General features: G+C 41.3%; 1 protein-coding gene across 5 annotated transcripts; it reads left to right on the plus strand.

Annotated features, from left to right (window-relative positions):
* Positions 1–4,043: 4,043 nt before the first annotated feature.
* Positions 4,044–15,083, plus strand: cnot7 (CCR4-NOT transcription complex, subunit 7). Of its 5 annotated transcripts, none has more exons than XM_012866875.3 (7): positions 4,109–4,232; positions 4,768–4,891; positions 7,783–7,976; positions 9,058–9,219; positions 9,544–9,688; positions 12,330–12,440; positions 13,981–15,083. In XM_012866875.3, the coding sequence occupies exons 2-7, from the start codon at positions 4,775–4,777 to the stop codon at positions 14,110–14,112; spliced, it is 861 nt and encodes a 286-aa protein (XP_012722329.1). In that variant the 5' UTR covers positions 4,109–4,232; positions 4,768–4,774; the 3' UTR covers positions 14,113–15,083. The 5 variants fall into 5 exon arrangements, with proteins under 5 accessions (XP_021174362.2, XP_012722329.1, XP_021174357.1 ...); XM_021318682.2 differs by having other exon boundaries at positions 4,139–4,422; XM_021318683.2 differs by having other exon boundaries at positions 4,139–4,415.
* The last annotated feature ends 1,765 nt before the right edge of the window (positions 15,084–16,848 follow it).

Genomic DNA, 16,848 nt, shown 5'->3' on the forward strand with positions numbered 1-16,848 from the left:
CTTCTGGTTTCATTTGTTCAGACAAAGGAAGAATTGTGACAGTGTCCCTGGGAGTTGAATGTCACCATTATATATTATATTATAATTTTATGTTCTATCTTAATAACCCACATCCAAAATAACCAATCGTGTTGTTTGCAGTTCTTTGGGCACATCTATGGAAAAAAATAAACTTCCTGATAGTGACTGGAGTCTTCTCTCAAATATGCTTGTGCTGGTGGTTTAGTAAATTGCAGTCTATCTTGTAAAATCTAGATTTTATATTAAATCCAAAATGTAGATTTTTCTACTGTTATTCTGGTTAACATACATTTAACACTTATAGAAACTCTAGTCTGCTTTTAAAACAAGTGAAGCTGGGAGGCTCCTTAAATCAATTTTTATCTATTTTTTTTCTTTTATTTGGGTTTAATGTTTTTGTTTCATTTGATGACTTTAGGGGCCTTTGGGGTTTTATGTGTATAAAGCAGTTGGAATTTCCCTAATGATATGTGATCCAGAGGCTGTGAAAGTACTTTAAAGAATCACATGAAGCATGCGAACTGGGAACCAAGAAGACAACATGGTCAAAATGTTTACTAAAATAAATTAAAAAAATTATTGAAACTAAAACCCTACTACAAATAATGAGTTATACGGGTCATACTAAGGGAGTGGAAATCAGACATGCATTCCTGTTTTAAAGCATGGTTGAACAACATGATTTCTGGTATGTTCTTGGAAAAAAATAGATATACTACCAAATTTCACACTTATTATAAGCTTCTAGATATGTAAGACCCGTTTAGACTTAGGCTTTCTATTTATTCAACTGCACATTCACAACGTATATTTGAGTGAAAATCTGTTCCAGGGCTCTGAGTAAAAACAGAAGACAAAAGAGAAATAATAAATTATTATAATGCCAAACCAGCTTTATTTATAGAGCACTTTAAACACCCACAGGACCAACGTGCTGTGCACAGAATAAATAAACAGCAGTAATATGATAGCATTAAACCAATAATAAAATCAATAAGACCTGAATAAATAAACAGCCCTATACTAAAATGATAGCTTTATCATAGAATCACTAAGACAAAGTAAGATGGAAAGAGTCTATAAAATGAGTAGCAAAGCAAATAGAACAATTTTAAAAGTCAACATCGCAGATGGTGTCAAAGGCCAAGGAGAAGGGATGGGATTACTGTTGCAAAGTGCTGCTGAGAAACAATAGGCTTTACCTTCGCTAGCTGACTCAAATGAAATACAAAATCTAGATTTGACAACGGCTCTAATATGATTTTCTAACTAGAGTCCAGCATCCACTTTCACCCATAACTTAGTGACAATTGGCCAAGGAACCAACATCTATGGTTTCAATTGAGCTTCCAAAGATGATCACCTCAGTCTTTTCCATGTTAAGCTTTAAAAAGTTCACAGCCATCCAGACTTTCATGCCTAAGCATAAAAACAAAGACCTAAGAGAGGTGGATTATGTCTCCATAAATTCAGATTCAAGAGTTTTGCGTCGAGTCCCAAAGTTTCAAAAATGATTTATGGTTTCCATGTATATTCAGATTTCCTGAATAGAACGTTAGGTTTTCATTGGTTTTAAACCATAGTCATCTAAATTAACTAAAATAAACATAAAATGTATCACTATGTACTGGATCTATATAGGTTCACTTTTTGAAAATAAAATAATTCAAAAATAATCATTTTACAATTAAACTTTTCATTCTGTCGTAATCCATTGAGATGTGTCTGTATTGACTCACCAACACCTAAATAAATGTCCCTTGTACCACACAAGGTCTTGTTTTGAATGAAAAAATGTTTCTGCATCAGATTACTTGTATAAATAAAGATGAAACAAAAAATAAGTTAATAAACCCATAGAATAACTTCTAAATTTGCATATTTTTTATATATATATTCTTAATATGTGACAGATTAGGAGGTTTTATGCATTTGACGTCACTGAGACAAGTGCAAAAATTGTTGTCTGGTCAAACTTGGATTCTTCTAAATTCAGCACAGATTGTTTTAAAACACAGCTTTGATTTGTAAAATCTATTTTGACAACCAAATGTTGCAAAAATTGCATTTTTAAAATGTATTTATTCAATAACAGATGTAATGAAAAGCTTGGTCTCCTTCCATTTTCAAACACAGAAGGAAGGGCCTGCCCAGGATGGCATTCATATAAGAAATATATGAATGACATCAATAAATTGTAATCCTCTGCTGATGCAGCAGAGCTATTAACACCCACTTTTTATTGTGTTTTTGACTCTTTGGGATAAAGAGGGGGGGGGGGGGGGGGGGTATGAAGGACAAATGAAGACTATAAAGCATGAGATGAAAACACTGTATTCAAAGAATTCTAAAATTGAATGTGATTAAGGTATTTCTGTATACTAGTTTGCTATTTACATTTTTAAATAAAAAAATTCAATAAATTAATTAATTCATTAAAATAAATAAAAAAAAATAACATATCAAAACTTGACTAATTATACAACATAAAAGAGGCATCAAGTGGAGATCCGTTTGAGAGAAAAAAAGATCCGGTTATTTTATTTAAATGATCCGAATCTTGGGATAGAGTCCGAATTTCCATCACTACTTGCTGCCCCCAGTTTTATCTAAAGACTGGAAGAGAAGAGAATTCTTAAATATTCAAAATAATATAACCAAAACCCAGCCTACATTAAACTCTTGGTTGCAAAGAGATTTGTCAATCTTTGGCTGAATTTTAATTACGAAAAGCAATGGCTTATCAAGATTTATTTACCCCGCTTTCTCCCTTGGTGTCCCTGATCATCTAATTAAATTAATAAACAAAAATATTTTAAAATTTGTATTGAAAAATAAACATCAGTACATCAAGAAAAATCATACAGTTAAACCTATTGCTGAAGGTGGACTAAATGTAATTAATTTGAAGCTATTAACGGGACACTAAAATTAAAATGGTTACCAAATTTCATAAACATGGTAAATAGCTTTTGGTTTCATATCCCAGCTAAATTATTTTCATGAATTTTTAAGGAGACATTTCAATATTAATGTGGAAACTGTTGAGCAGTATTTTTTTTTGAGTGTAACTATTCAAGAACCTTATGGAACTCATCTCATTTCATTTCATCTCATTTATGTCACAGAAACACACCATATTTTATACAAGGATATTAGATTTGGTATATGTTTGCATGATTGCAAAAAAGAACTGGCTTTGCTGCTGGTCTTTCCTTGAACTCCATTTGAAATGTTGTCATGTTCAATCTTGCTTACTGTATTTGAATTTGTTATACGTTGTCCTCTTTGTGGCTTAGTGGCTCTTTGGACCTTCCACATCGGCTCTTAATAACTCTGGCTAAAGATTCTAAAGTACCAAGAGTTTTCAAGAAAAAAATACATGTAACAAATTGAGGTTTTAGTTGTTTTTTTATGGATTAATTGGCATTAAATGTCCACATCAGAATTACAAAAAGAAGCAGCAACTATTCTTTTGATCTGTTTTGATCTGAGAACATATCCATCCTCTTTTCTGTAAAAAAGTTAGTTTTTCTTCATTTTAAAACTTAAAAATATAAATAGTGAACTTACAATATATTTTCACTAATATAGGATTTTTAGGATTTATATTAATAATTAAAAAAATTTCAACATTTCAATTGTTTACATAAATCGCTGCTGCATCTTTATCCTGAAATTTAGTGCAATTTACTGTGATTTTTCAAGCTGTATGCAAACGAAATTTCGTTCTGTACGCACTTTGTGCATACAAAATGACAAATAAAGCTGTCTAAAGTCATGTCTAAAGTCTTTTTATTAAAAAAAAAAAAATAGAAGTTGCCTTTTCCCAAAAGGTCATGTAATATTTGTGGCTCTAAACACATTTTATTTAGCCAGGCTGAAGGCAAAAATGGCTCTCTGGATTAGAAATTATGCAGACCCCTGACCTAGACTGATTGAATAAAAGTTTATACAAAAAAACATGCTGGCGCCAGGGGGCGGGGCCAAGAGAACGTAAAACGTAGCCTACTTTTACACGCCTGTTTCCGTTCGACGTGATGACGTTGTGGAGGCTCAGCTGTGATGGCAGCCGTAGGTTGACATCAAAACGACACAGAATATTAAGTACCTCAAAGTTAGCGGAAAAGCCCCGATACAGTAACACAGAACCCCGTAACAGTCCCCAGATAGCACACGCCTTAACACACACCTGCCCGCTTAGGGGAACGGTAAGTCACCGAGGCGACGGCCACCTTGTGCCGCAGCAAAGCGGAGCCTGGCGGGTCTGCGGCGACAGCTCGTCTCCTCCAACCTGCCGCATACACTCCCGCTGAGTTTGGCAGGCTAGCCGCGCGCCCGGGGGAGGCTAATAAAACTATAACCAGCCCACTCTTCCCACTGGAGTCCGGCAGGTCTGGCGTGGGTATCCTGCTAACCGGTAGCCTAGCTAGTCGGGGTGAGGGGGGGGGGTGCAGCTGGGGGAGCCGAGCTAACGTCGGAGCGCGTCCCGCTGGACGAGCCGCTCCTCCGCTTTGTTATCGCGCTACTAACTAATGTGTGGGAAGTATTTGATCTGAAAGCAACCCCCTTGCTGTCGGTTGAGCTTTGCCTGTGCTAGAGCTACTTTCTGCAGCGAGCCAAGAGGCGTGACTCGGTGGGTGGGTCGTGGGTTATATCTGCAGCCAGGCTCGGAGCTGACGGGGCGGTCCTCCGGCGGTCGGATGCGCCCTGAAACCTTCACGCTCTCTGTTCTCTTGTCTGAAGTGGCGCTATGCCCGCAGCGACTGTGGATCACAGCCAAAGAATATGTGAGGTTTGGTCCACCAACCTGGAGGAGGAGCTGAAGAGGATCCGACAGGTCATCCGAAAGTACAACTATATAGCAATGGTGAGTTGGGACGTTCCGGTGTGAGGGGTTTGTGTCGGGACGGCCGTGCGCCGGTCAGACGCGCAGAGCCGGCGGCACCCAGTTCCCATGCTGCAGATGGCAAATGGTTCTCAAGGAGGATGTTGGTGGTAGCAGAAGTAGTATATGTATTTTCATCATCTCACTCGGGTCACATGCAAGTTTTTTTTTTTTTTTTTCCTCATTCAATCACAAAATCGAAACATGTCACTATGTAAGTGAAAGTCTAAATTCACCACACTCACAAATAGATGCATTTTTAAGTAGTTGGTTATGCTCAGTTTAATTAGCAGTTGTTAGATTTTGAACATTATGACTTAATGAAAACCCAACGTTGACTTTTTTTGAATATTTAATATTTTTTTCAATATTTTTTAAATATGGAAGGAAAAATTGCCAACAACTGGGATAAAGATAGGCTTAAGGGGATTGGCAAACAAAGCCTGTTTAAAAGTTTTGCAAAGGTTCATATAGCTTCAAACATTATTGTTCTTATGTGTATTATATATATATATATATATATATATATATATATAAATAAATTGTGTGTGTACACACGCTAGATTCCCAAAAGTATTTGCTCACCTGCCTTGACTCGTGGATGAAAGTAAGTGATGTCCCATTCTTAATCCTTAGGATCCACTATGACGTCAGTCCACCCTTTGCAGCTGTGACAGCTTCAACTCTCCTGGGAACATCGTCCACAAGGTTCTGGAGTGTTTATGGAAATTTCTGACCATTCTTCCAGAAGCCCGTTTGTGAGGTCCGACACTGATGTTGGACGAGAAGGCCCGGCGGCTCTGTCTCCGCTCTAAGGCTACGTTCACACCGCAGCCTGAAGTGACCCGGTTCAGATTTTTTTGCCCATATGCGACCTGGATCTGATCTTTTTATGACAGTCTGAACTACACAGATCAGATTTTTTCCTAATACGACCCAGGCCACTTGGATATGTGGTCCTGAATCCGATACGTATCTGATCTTTTCAAATGCGACCTGTGTCTGTACGGCCGGGTCGCATTAATCCGACCTGTACGTCATCGATACTCGACAAACCTCACTATTCTGCGTCCTGCTGTGCAGAAGCGGGAAGAAAAACGACACCCATGGTGGACTACAATGAGGAGAGCAGTCAATGGAGAGAAAGCTCCGGTTAGAAAATAAAATTAATGACCGCAAAATGCGCTCCAGCATTATAATCCATGTTTACTTCTGCAAACACTGAGGACGCTTGCTACGTGTGACGTCAGCGCGTCCTCTACGCCGCATGCGGGACACTGAAGATGAATGGTATTCGGTTCACACAGGAGTTTGCATACAAGTCGCATATATTTGGAAACGACCACGGCAAAAAATTAGATTTCACAAAAAAATCGTAATTGAGCATTAAGGCCTGCGATGTGAACGTAGCCTCATTCATCCCAAAGGCCGGTCAAGGTCCTCCACACCAAACTCTCTCATTCATGTCTTCATGCACCTTGCCTTGTGCTCTGATGCTCAGTCGTGATGGAAGAGGGACTCGTCCATCAGATTAACAGACGGAGAAGAGAGCTCCATCCCCCCAGAGAACGCGTCTCCACTGCTCTGGAGTCCAGTGGCGTCGTGCTTTACTCCACTGCCTCTGACGCTTTGCGTTGCACTTGTTGATGTACGGCTTGGATTCAGCTGCTTGACCATGGAGACCCGTTCCATGACGTCCTCTATGTGCTGTTCTTGAGCTCATCTGACGGCAGCTTGAAGTTTGGAGGTCTGTAGTGGTTGACCCTGCAGGAAGTAGATGACCTCTCTGCGCTCTAAAAGCCTCAGTATCCGCTGTCCTCACTCTGTCAGTTAATGTGGCCGACCACTTCGTGGCCGAGTTGCTGTCGTTCCCAAACATATAGCTTTGCTATAGTACAGGGACAGGTGACTGGGGATTATTTAGGAGAAAGGAAGTTTCACGACTGGACTTGTTGCACATGTGGCATCCTATCACAGAACCAAGCTGGAGTTGTCTGAGCTCCTGAGAGCGACCCATTATCGCACAAGTGTTTGTAGAAACAGTCTGCACTGCTAGGAGCTTGATTTTATACACCCGTGACCAAAGAAGTGATCATAATGCCTGATTTCTATTATTTGGATGGTAGAGGAAGTAGCTTTTCTAATTTTCTGTGAAACAAATGTTGGGTTTTCATTAGCTTTAAGTCATCTAAATTAACACTTAAAATGTATGACTATTCTGAATCTATATAGTTTCACTTGTTGAAAAGGAAATACTACTATACATTTTTGATTATATCACAATTAATTTAAATATATCTGACTCACCAACACCCGTAGAATGTCTTCTGTACAAGTTTTTAAGCAAAAAGGTCTTGTCTTGAAAATGAAACCTTGTTCTTCTCAGATTACCGGCACCAATAAAGGTAAAAATAGTGACTAGAAACCGTAGAATGACTTCCTACCGTAAAATAATTTTCATGTATAACTTCAGTACGTCACCTGCTTTAGGCGAAAAGCCTGCCGGTTCTAAGCAGACGGACACAGTCTTGGTAGTTCATGAAGTCTGACAAGGTGGCAACAGGTTAAACGGGCCAACCAGACTGCTGTAGAGAGCAAATGTCTAAATGCTTCTTTCCCTGGCATCAGTCGCCGGAGGCTGCTGAGAAAAGAAAGCTACTCGTGTTTTCTGGTTGTAGTGGAGACAAAACACTGTCAGAAAGTCTTCCTACGCCCAGTCATCAAGTCCAAAGCAGCAAATTGAACACAGGCTTGATGTCTGCCACTGAAGCTGTGACCCTCCGTGTGTCTGGGGGGGGGGGGCGTCTGAGAAGCTGTATTGATGAAAACCTGAGCCTGGGTTTGACGGTCAACAACGGCTGCTTCTCTTGCAGGACACGGAGTTTCCGGGTGTGGTAGCCAGACCGATCGGCGAGTTCAGAAGCAACGCGGACTATCAGTACCAGCTGCTGCGCTGCAACGTGGACCTGCTGAGGATCATCCAGCTGGGCCTCACGTTTATGAACGAGCAGGGAGAATACCCGCCAGGAACATCCACTTGGCAGTTCAACTTTAAGTTCAACCTCACGTAAGAGTCCCGTCAAGTTCTCAGTTTTCTGGCTGTTCCTGTCATGCTGCGGGGGCCTGACTGCAGTTACTGGTCTCTTAACAACCCAGCTAGACTTTAGCTATATTGGTGTTAATTATAATTGGTATGTAAGCACAAAATATGAAGAACAGCTAGCAGTCGGGTTCAGATAAGGAACAACAGAGTTATCGGCCCTCATTATTAAACTAATATTGTGTTCTTGCAGTTGTTGTCTGCTCTGCCAGGGCAAAGTTTAACGACGGTAGAGCCGCTGCCTTCAGGACCGTTCACGCACAAACCCTACAAGTCCAACCCCGTGTCACTCTTTGGTAGTTTAGTCGCGCGGATCTAAACTTGGGAGCTTTCCTCGTTCTTTACTTTAAATGGTCATCACAGCTAGGGCGATATGGCTTTAAAATAAAATCTCTGATTTTGTTATACAAAATCCAATTCATCTATTTATTTTTCTTCATTTCACAGAAGGAAATTTAATAAATTATTTTTTAAAAATGCGCTTTTATTTAAAGATGTTTGTCTGGGAGTTGACCTAAATTCAAAGTGCAGCTAAACACAAGCTGTGAAACATGCTTGTAGAACAAGATGGCGGCCCTGCTGTTGTAAACAATGAAAATATAACTACACGTTTGCTGCTAGTGGTTCAATACAATGAGCTACGAACAAACTTCACTTGTGTAACTTCAAACTAACTTAAAAAAAAGTAATTAAATTAAAGTTCCTCATCTTATGGTAAAAAATACTTTCCTCTTTACAGTTTTTTTTAACAATATATTTTCCTAAACATATATTAAGCATTGCATTTTATTCTCTTCATGGAAGCCCAATGAGTGCATTGGCAAAATAAAATCCAGATTTTCCAAAAATGAAATCCTGATAAATTGTACATTCGATTTAATCCATCAATCGATTTATCGCCCAGGCCTAATCACAGCTTTATTTCTGACAGATACCGCTGTGTGTGTGTGTGTGTGTGTGTGTGTGCGTGTGCGTGTGTGTATATGTATGAATAATGCTGTGAGTAGTTCGGATCAGAACACTGCGGTTCTGTTTGTCTCCTCATCAGAGAAGATATGTATGCACAGGACTCCATTGAGCTTCTGACCACTTCAGGGATTCAGTTCAAGAAGCACGAGGAGGAAGGCATCGAGACGCTGTACTTCGCCGAGCTGCTGATGACGTCCGGGGTGGTGCTGTGCGATGGAGTCAAGTGGCTGTCTTTCCATAGGTAACCCAGCAGGCCCGCTTTCAGGGCGGCCCCCCGTGCTTTGAAGGCCACGATGTCGGGTAGTTGTCAACTAAGCGCTGGCCATCGGCTCATTTTCTTGATATTTTCAGAATCTGAAATCAGACATGCTCGCCTTTGGACAGCTCAGCAGAAATACTATGCACACCTTTAGCCGGCCCTTAATGAGCCGTAGATTTTTCAAATCCCCCTGCAGGTGGTCGGGCGTCGGCGCGTCTGTATTTTCCTGTTGCGCGTACGTTTTCTGCCCCTCGTCAATAACCTTCGTTTAAAAGACTCCCCTCTGTTTCTGCTTGCGTCTTGCAGCGGCTATGACTTCGGATACCTGATCAAGATCCTGTCAAACGCCAACCTGCCTGAGGAGGAGGTGGACTTCTTTGAGATCCTCCGCTTGTACTTCCCGGTCATCTACGATGTCAAGTACCTCATGAAGAGCTGCAAGAACCTGAAGGTGCTTTGAGGAAAAAAATAGTCACAGAGAGTCTCCTTTAGCTGAAGATGTCCAACTCTGATTTCTGTCGTGGTTGTAACTAGCTGTGGCAGGTCTTCAGTGTTTCTGGACCTGCGCACGTTCACAGTATTTGGTGCATTTTTTTTTTTTCTCTCTCAACGAGCTCCAGAGGAACGAGGCAGATCCATGTTTGATCATTTGGTAGATTATCAGTTAGACTATGGCTGAGCAGATCAATGTTTTAGCAAGCAGCGCCTTACAAAACTATTCGCACCTTTAATGTATTTGATGGGGATTTAATGTTCCTGGGCAAGACAAAGTAGAGCATACATGAAGGGAAAGGAAAAGGAAATGTGTTTAAAATGTTTTACTTAAACAAATCTAAAAAGTTTGTAACACTTTTTATTCAGCCTCCTTTACCCTGATGCCTCTAAATGAAATTCACTGTAACCTCTTGCCTTTAGAAGCCACCTAATTAGTATATTAGAGCCATCTATGTATAATGTATACAGCTCTTCTCTAAAGGCCTGAATCAGGCCGTGGTGATGCTTTCCTTAAACAGGGAAGCTGGTCAGAGTTGTTGGGAGGGTGTGCTTTAGGGATTGGAAGATGCCTGAGATTGGGCCGAAGGCGGCATATTCTCTAATATGGGTCCCTGAAAGTTTTTTTTTTTCTTTCTTTGCATCCTAAATTCCCAGAAAACTGAGCTATTTGTGTGGATTTACACTCCCTGGCTCAAAGCAGGTCCTCTTCCTGCAATCTGGTAAGCCAGATCTACCCCCACCACAACAGCGGAGTGAAGCCCGCAGTCACAAACAGGGAAGTCAGATCGACGCAGCGTTAAAGTGGGAGAATCGGGGTGCATCCAGAAAGTCCTTAGGTGAGTGTGTTAACTACACGCACCTAAGGAGACAATGGAGTGGTTTAGATCAAACTATAGTCACGTGTTAAAATGGCCCAGTCAAAGCCCGCACCCAAGTCCTGTTGAGAGTCTGTGGAAAATTGCTGAGCACAGCAGCTCTCATTCCTGTGTGACTGAGTTTGAGCTGTTCTCATGAAAAGAACGACGCAGCTCACAGATTTTGATTCATAAACGAATGAATGCTTTACTTTGTCTTGATCTGTGGCATTAAGATCTTACTAAAACATGTCGAGGTCTGTGGCATTTCAGTGGAGGCTGAACCTTTTTACCGGCACTGCACAGATATTTTCACTTCGATTCCTAAAGGGGGCGCACAGAATTTCAGTCTGAATGTAAATGTCTGATGTTCAATCCCTGAAACCAACACCAACCATTGTGTAAAAAAAAGAATATTAGATTAATTTTCCGATTTTTGTAAAATGGCCTCAGTTCTGCCTTTGCGTCTTTGACATTTCTGCTCGTCAGACCTTGTGCAGGAGGAGCGTCATTATGACAGGACCGATAACTAAAGTGTTAAATTACCCTTTGTGGCTGCAACAGAGGGAAGGGTTGATTAAACGATCTTCAATTCCTTCTTAGTTGGGCTTAAGTTTTACAAATACTTTAACAAAAGTTATTAATAGTTTGTGACATTGACCGCGTGCTGTCCCTGGTCAGGCAAACATCCGATGTAACTGTGGCCTTCTCCATTGTCCTTCTAGCCACTGGCTTATCTGCAGAGCCAGTGCCTGGTTGACCAATGAAATAAACTTTTTTTTAAGATATTGCTAAAAAAATATTTATATTTTAATGCAGGCAAATAAGAAAAACAAATCTTGCACAATTACATTGCAACGAAAGATGAAGGAGTTCAGACACAAACTCCAATAAACAGAAAAGAAAAGAATATCAGCTTTTTCTACAGGTGAGGAAATATAATATTCTTGTTAGTTCGTCTTTAAAAAGCCAGAATTGGATGGGTCTGATCAGCGGTTCCAGGCTCGTATTCAGCTGGTCTAGAGCAGCACCCAGAATAACCCGGGACGTTGCTGCAGAGCGCCTCACCCTCAGGAGAGTTCATTCAAAGCCGTTGCTCTTCACGTTTTTTCTGCTGACTTTAACGTTGCTTATGAGGCGCTTTTGGACCACACCAGGTTTTTTTTCCCTGAGTTTCATCAGGGCCAGCTGCTCTCACCTGATCCTTCTCTGGCTGCATCCTCGCTGCGTGTTGGAAAGCTAGAGGGACGCAAAGTAATGAAGGACAGTCAAAAAGAAGTCGCATCAAATGAAATCCCTTCATACAGGCTCAGTAAACAAAGCTTCCCTGGTGCTCTAATCTTCCCATTTGTTTCAGTACAAATGAATAAGCAATGTTTAGTTCTTTTATTTTGCTCTCCAAACAAAAATCTGTTGGAGGAAAAAGACTATAAACTAGATTCCTGCAGAGCAAACACAATGAAGGCCTTCAGTGAGTCTGAGGTATAAGGTTAATATTACTCATGCTTCAAAACACACTTCTGGTTAGCAAAACCGTTCAGCGTTACAGAACGGCAGCTTGCATTGTGTCCACCAGGAGGCGCCATCCTGCAGGAGTTCCAGCTGCAGCTTTGGGGCAGAGCGCCCCCTCCTGTGGTGTGCAGCCATAGCCCCCACAGAGATCGCCTTTAATTGGTTTACCATGATGTTGTGCACTGTGTGAATTTGGAATAACGAGCATGACTGATGGCGCTCTGTGTTCAGGGCGGGCTGCAGGAAGTAGCTGAGCAGCTGGAGCTGGAGAGGATTGGACCGCAGCACCAGGCTGGCTCGGACTCTTTACTCACAGGGATGGCCTTCTTCAAAATGAGAGAGGTAGGAGCCTCAACATACGGATGGAGGGGGGTCTGAAGCAGAGCTTTGGTTACCGTATTTTCCGGATTATAAGTCGCAGTTTTTTTTCATAGTTTGGCCGGGGGGGGGGGGGGACTTATACTCTGGAGCGACTTATGTGTGAAATTATTACACATTTTTACCGGTATATCATTACACCTGTTATTTTCACACCAAACCGCAAGAGGGTGCTCTAGGCCTGTGTTGAATCAGACGTAAGCGACGTAGAAGCAGAAGTGCCGCATCTTCTACCTCCGGAGTTAACGGAGTTATTTCAAAGTGGCACAGAGGATGAAGATTTCACTGGATTTTAGTTATTTGGAGTGACACGGGCGCTTTGGTTAACTTCTTCGCATGTTGTTTATGCTATAGTTATCTGAATAGCTTTTAATATGTTATGTTAACATACCAGGCACGTTCTCAGTTGTGTCATGTAGCGTAAGCTAACCGTACAATTATTCAGCCTGTTCTATTTTTATTTAAAATTGCCTTTCAAGATGACATGTCTGTTCTTGATGTTGTTATATTATCAAATAAATTTCCCCCAAAAATGCAACTTATACTCCAGTGCAACTAATATATGTTTTTTTCCTTCTTTATTATGCATTTTATGGCTTGTGCGACTTGTACCCCGGAGTGACTTATAGTCGGGAAAATACGGTACTTTGAGCTAGTTTTTCACGAGTCGTCACGTACCGAGCACAAAACTTCTGGGTTTCTCTGGATTTCATAAAGTAGGACATAATTGTAATAGAAGAAGAATACACACTTTTAAAAAAAAAAAAAAAGCATAGGCAGTATATGTTTCTTCAGCCAGGACAGAGAAGTTGTTCAGGGCTGATGGGATGAAGGATGCGTGGCCATTCAAGAGAAAAACCCGTTAGCGGCTACATAAGACCGCAGACTAGGGCCGAGGTTCACCTTCCAGCAGGACAACAACCTTAAATATACAGCCAGAGATCCAGTGGAGCAGTTTAGACCACAACCCAGTCAAAGTCAAGATGTTGTGTTGGTCTGTCACAATGATTCCCAAACTCCTCACATTAAGACCCTCACAATAAGAGCGAAAGAGCCTTTCCACCCGATAGGTCAGCTGAGCAACCTAGTAAGCTGATAGAACAGGTGAATAAAGACGATGAAATTACCTAAAAAATATATATTTTATCTGTTTGTGGCATTTAAAGCACACATCTGTTTTGACCATTATCTGTTTGTATGTTGTTGTTTTTTTTGTTTTGCTTGCCTCGATGTCTGAAAAAAGGCACTTATGTCCCAACACTGTTGATTCATGACCTGCTGTGGGGACCCTAGCCCTATGTTGGGAACCACTTGAACATCACATTAATCCTGATATATAAAAGTCTGTGGTTGTAATGTGAGAAAATCTGCGAACTTTTATATAAAAACCCCAGGTGTAAATGTCTTTGCTTGGTTCAGTTTTTTAAAATAATTAAGTGTTTTGCATTGTAATAATCACATTTCTGTAATCCTGTCTGCCATATGCCCCCCCTCCCCTGCCCAGATGTTCTTTGAGGATCACATCGATGATGCGAAGTACTGCGGTCACCTGTACGGGCTGAGCTCGGGCTCCATTTACGTGCAGAACGGGACGGGAAACGCTTACGAGGAGGAGGCCAACAAGCAGCAGTCGTGACATCGCTCTCAACCCGCCTGCCACCCCTGCAACTCGCACGGCTCCGAGGCCCCGGCCGCTTCGCCTGCAGCCACGACGGAGGAGCAAAACACCAACTTACATATGCATTACTTAGCGAGCTGTTTTTCATTGGCTGTCGCCCACCTTAGACGAGCAAACATGACGGCGACGAAGCATCCCGGCCGTCCTCATCCACGCCGCGAGCTGCATGCGTGTGAGTTTAGTGTTTTAGTCCTGCAAGGCAGCGTAGACGACGTGGGTGGTTCAGTTAAACATGCCTGAAAAGATGCAATTTTTTTTTTTTTTTTAGTTTTCCTGAGGTGTTCTGTAGACCTGTTTTGCACTTTAAAAGCTCTAACCTGATTTTATAGGGAAAGCTGAACACGTTTGCGGTGTGCGTCTGTCTCTCTCCTCTCTCTGCTGCCTTCTGTGTTACTGTTTTACATTGTGAACATGTCCGAAGTCTAACCACCACCACAAAAAAAAAAAAGCAGCTCTCACCACGCTCAGCCTTAATATTAGCTGCATTCTTCTCTTTTAAAACTTTTAATTTATTGTGCTGGCCGCGCGACGTCGCCCAGTCACCCGATTCGACACTAAGACCCGACTCTTTTTGTTCATTTGTTCGTGTGGAGAGGATGTTTGGAACGACCCGGATAAGCCTCCGAGCTCACTGTGAGAAGCGTGGCCTCGGTGCCGACCGGGCCGGGGGAACAGAGTCGTTTCCTTCCTCCTCCGTTCTTGTGTTCAGATCTGTCACATGCTGTCATGTAAGTGGTGCGTATCCAGGCGCACGCAGATGCTTTTCCTTAGGAGTGTGTGTCATTTCTGTGTGAACGCTCTCGCTGACGGATGCACACACGGTCAGATGCATGAGCTTTGTACGATCAGCCAGTGACACAGTAGCTTTCTTTTTCTTTTTTTTTTGGATTAAACAAAGCAGCTGTAGGACCTGCTGACATCAACCTGAACTAATCTGCTGAGAGTGAATTTCTCCTCCTTTTTATTGTTTTAGTGTAACGAGAGGGTGGGCAAACCGAGCCTTCGTCCACAGAGGACGTGGCGTTGCTCGTTAACTAGCACCGTGTGAGCGTGGAGTGACCTCTGACGCTTCCCACTTCTGCGTAGATCAGCTGCATGACCTAAAACATTTTGATTCAGAGCTGTGTCGTTGATTAGCTCCAAGATATTACGTAGGCGTGTTTTAAAGTGTAGGTTAGCAGCCGATATTAACCTCCCTCTGAGTCCCAACGACACACGCGCTTCCTTTTTTTTTTTTTTTTTTTTCTGCAGCTCATCTCTCACACTGTAAAAGAACAATATGCAACATGAAGAGAGGAATGTTTTTAGAAGTTTTTTTTTTTTCTTTTTTTTGTAAATAAAAGTTTGAAAATTTTCTACCGGAAAAAAGCTCTCGGGAGTGATATCTTGATACATTTAGATGGACTTGTAATGTGAACTCTGAAGGATATCGTTGGAAAGTTGTTATACATTTAAAGGGGAGAGATATGCATTTATTAGACTTCAATTAATTATAACTTGCACCAAATGAAAACCCAAAAATTCAATTTCTCAGGAGATGAGGGTTTTATATTTGGCCAATAAAAACAGGACACAATGAATTGACTGTTGTTGACCCCCATCCACAAGGAGGGCTACACTCAAAGGCTAATGCAACTGGGTGTTCACAGCGCTGTATTCAAGAACATAAATGGAAAGTTTAGTGGACGGACGACGTGTGTTAGAGGAAGATGCCAAAAGCCTCGAGAGGATTGTGAAGCGAAACCCGTTCAAGGATCCAGAACGTGGACTCGGATCAGTCAGTCCTTTTTATAGAGCACTTTTATACAGTGAAATGGAAAAGCGATGTGCTTTACAGGATTAAAAAGAATCAGAATGAAGCATGAAAACGTAGTTATAAAATAGTTATTACCAACTAAAACAGCTTCATATAAAATGTAGAACTGGGGAAACGCCTAGAGAGATATGCAAATAATGAGGTAAGACACTAAAGACCCACTTTAACCAGACCGCAAAGATAAAATTTGACATTAAAAACAGAAGAAAAACTTAAATTACAAAAGATACATTTTGATTAATTGAAGATCAGATTAAATGCACAAGAAACACACTTGAGAAAACAATAAAGAAATAAAATAAAATTGGGATAAATTTAAGACAGTTTCTGAAGACTATGTCAAAGCTGGGATAAATAGAAGCATTTTGCCTTAATAAGAAAAGGACCTCGGGTCTGCAGGAAGGCTGTTTGAGACACGAGGACTGGAATGAGGAAAGGATGCCTCACCCTCACTGAGAGTTTAACTTTAGATACAAATAAAAGACTCACAGGAGCTGTGGGGACTGCAGGGCTTATCTGGGAAAGAATGTCCGACAAATAGATTTGACTAAAACCATTCATAGATGTTAAAAACAAGTAAAATCACCTTAACAATGAGTCTAAAACACAAAGGTATCCATGGAACTTCCACAACACTCACATGTTGAGTCGAACGTTAGGAAAACGTCTGAAGCGCCTCGCCTGGATTTAAGGAGACAACGGACACAGGATGGTGTTTCAGCCGTCCAAAGACGATAAAAAATAAACAGCATTTCATTTTGAAATCAAGGCCCCAGAGAGTCTGGAGGAAGAAGGCAGTTTCCACAGTCAGAGATCATTTGGGAGTCGTATCGTCTGCTGGTGTCGGTCCACTGGAGCACTTTTTGCAGGACATTTTA

This window comes from Fundulus heteroclitus, chromosome 23, assembly GCF_011125445.2.
Source record: "Fundulus heteroclitus isolate FHET01 chromosome 23, MU-UCD_Fhet_4.1, whole genome shotgun sequence".
Lineage (NCBI taxonomy): Eukaryota > Metazoa > Chordata > Actinopteri > Cyprinodontiformes > Fundulidae > Fundulus > Fundulus heteroclitus.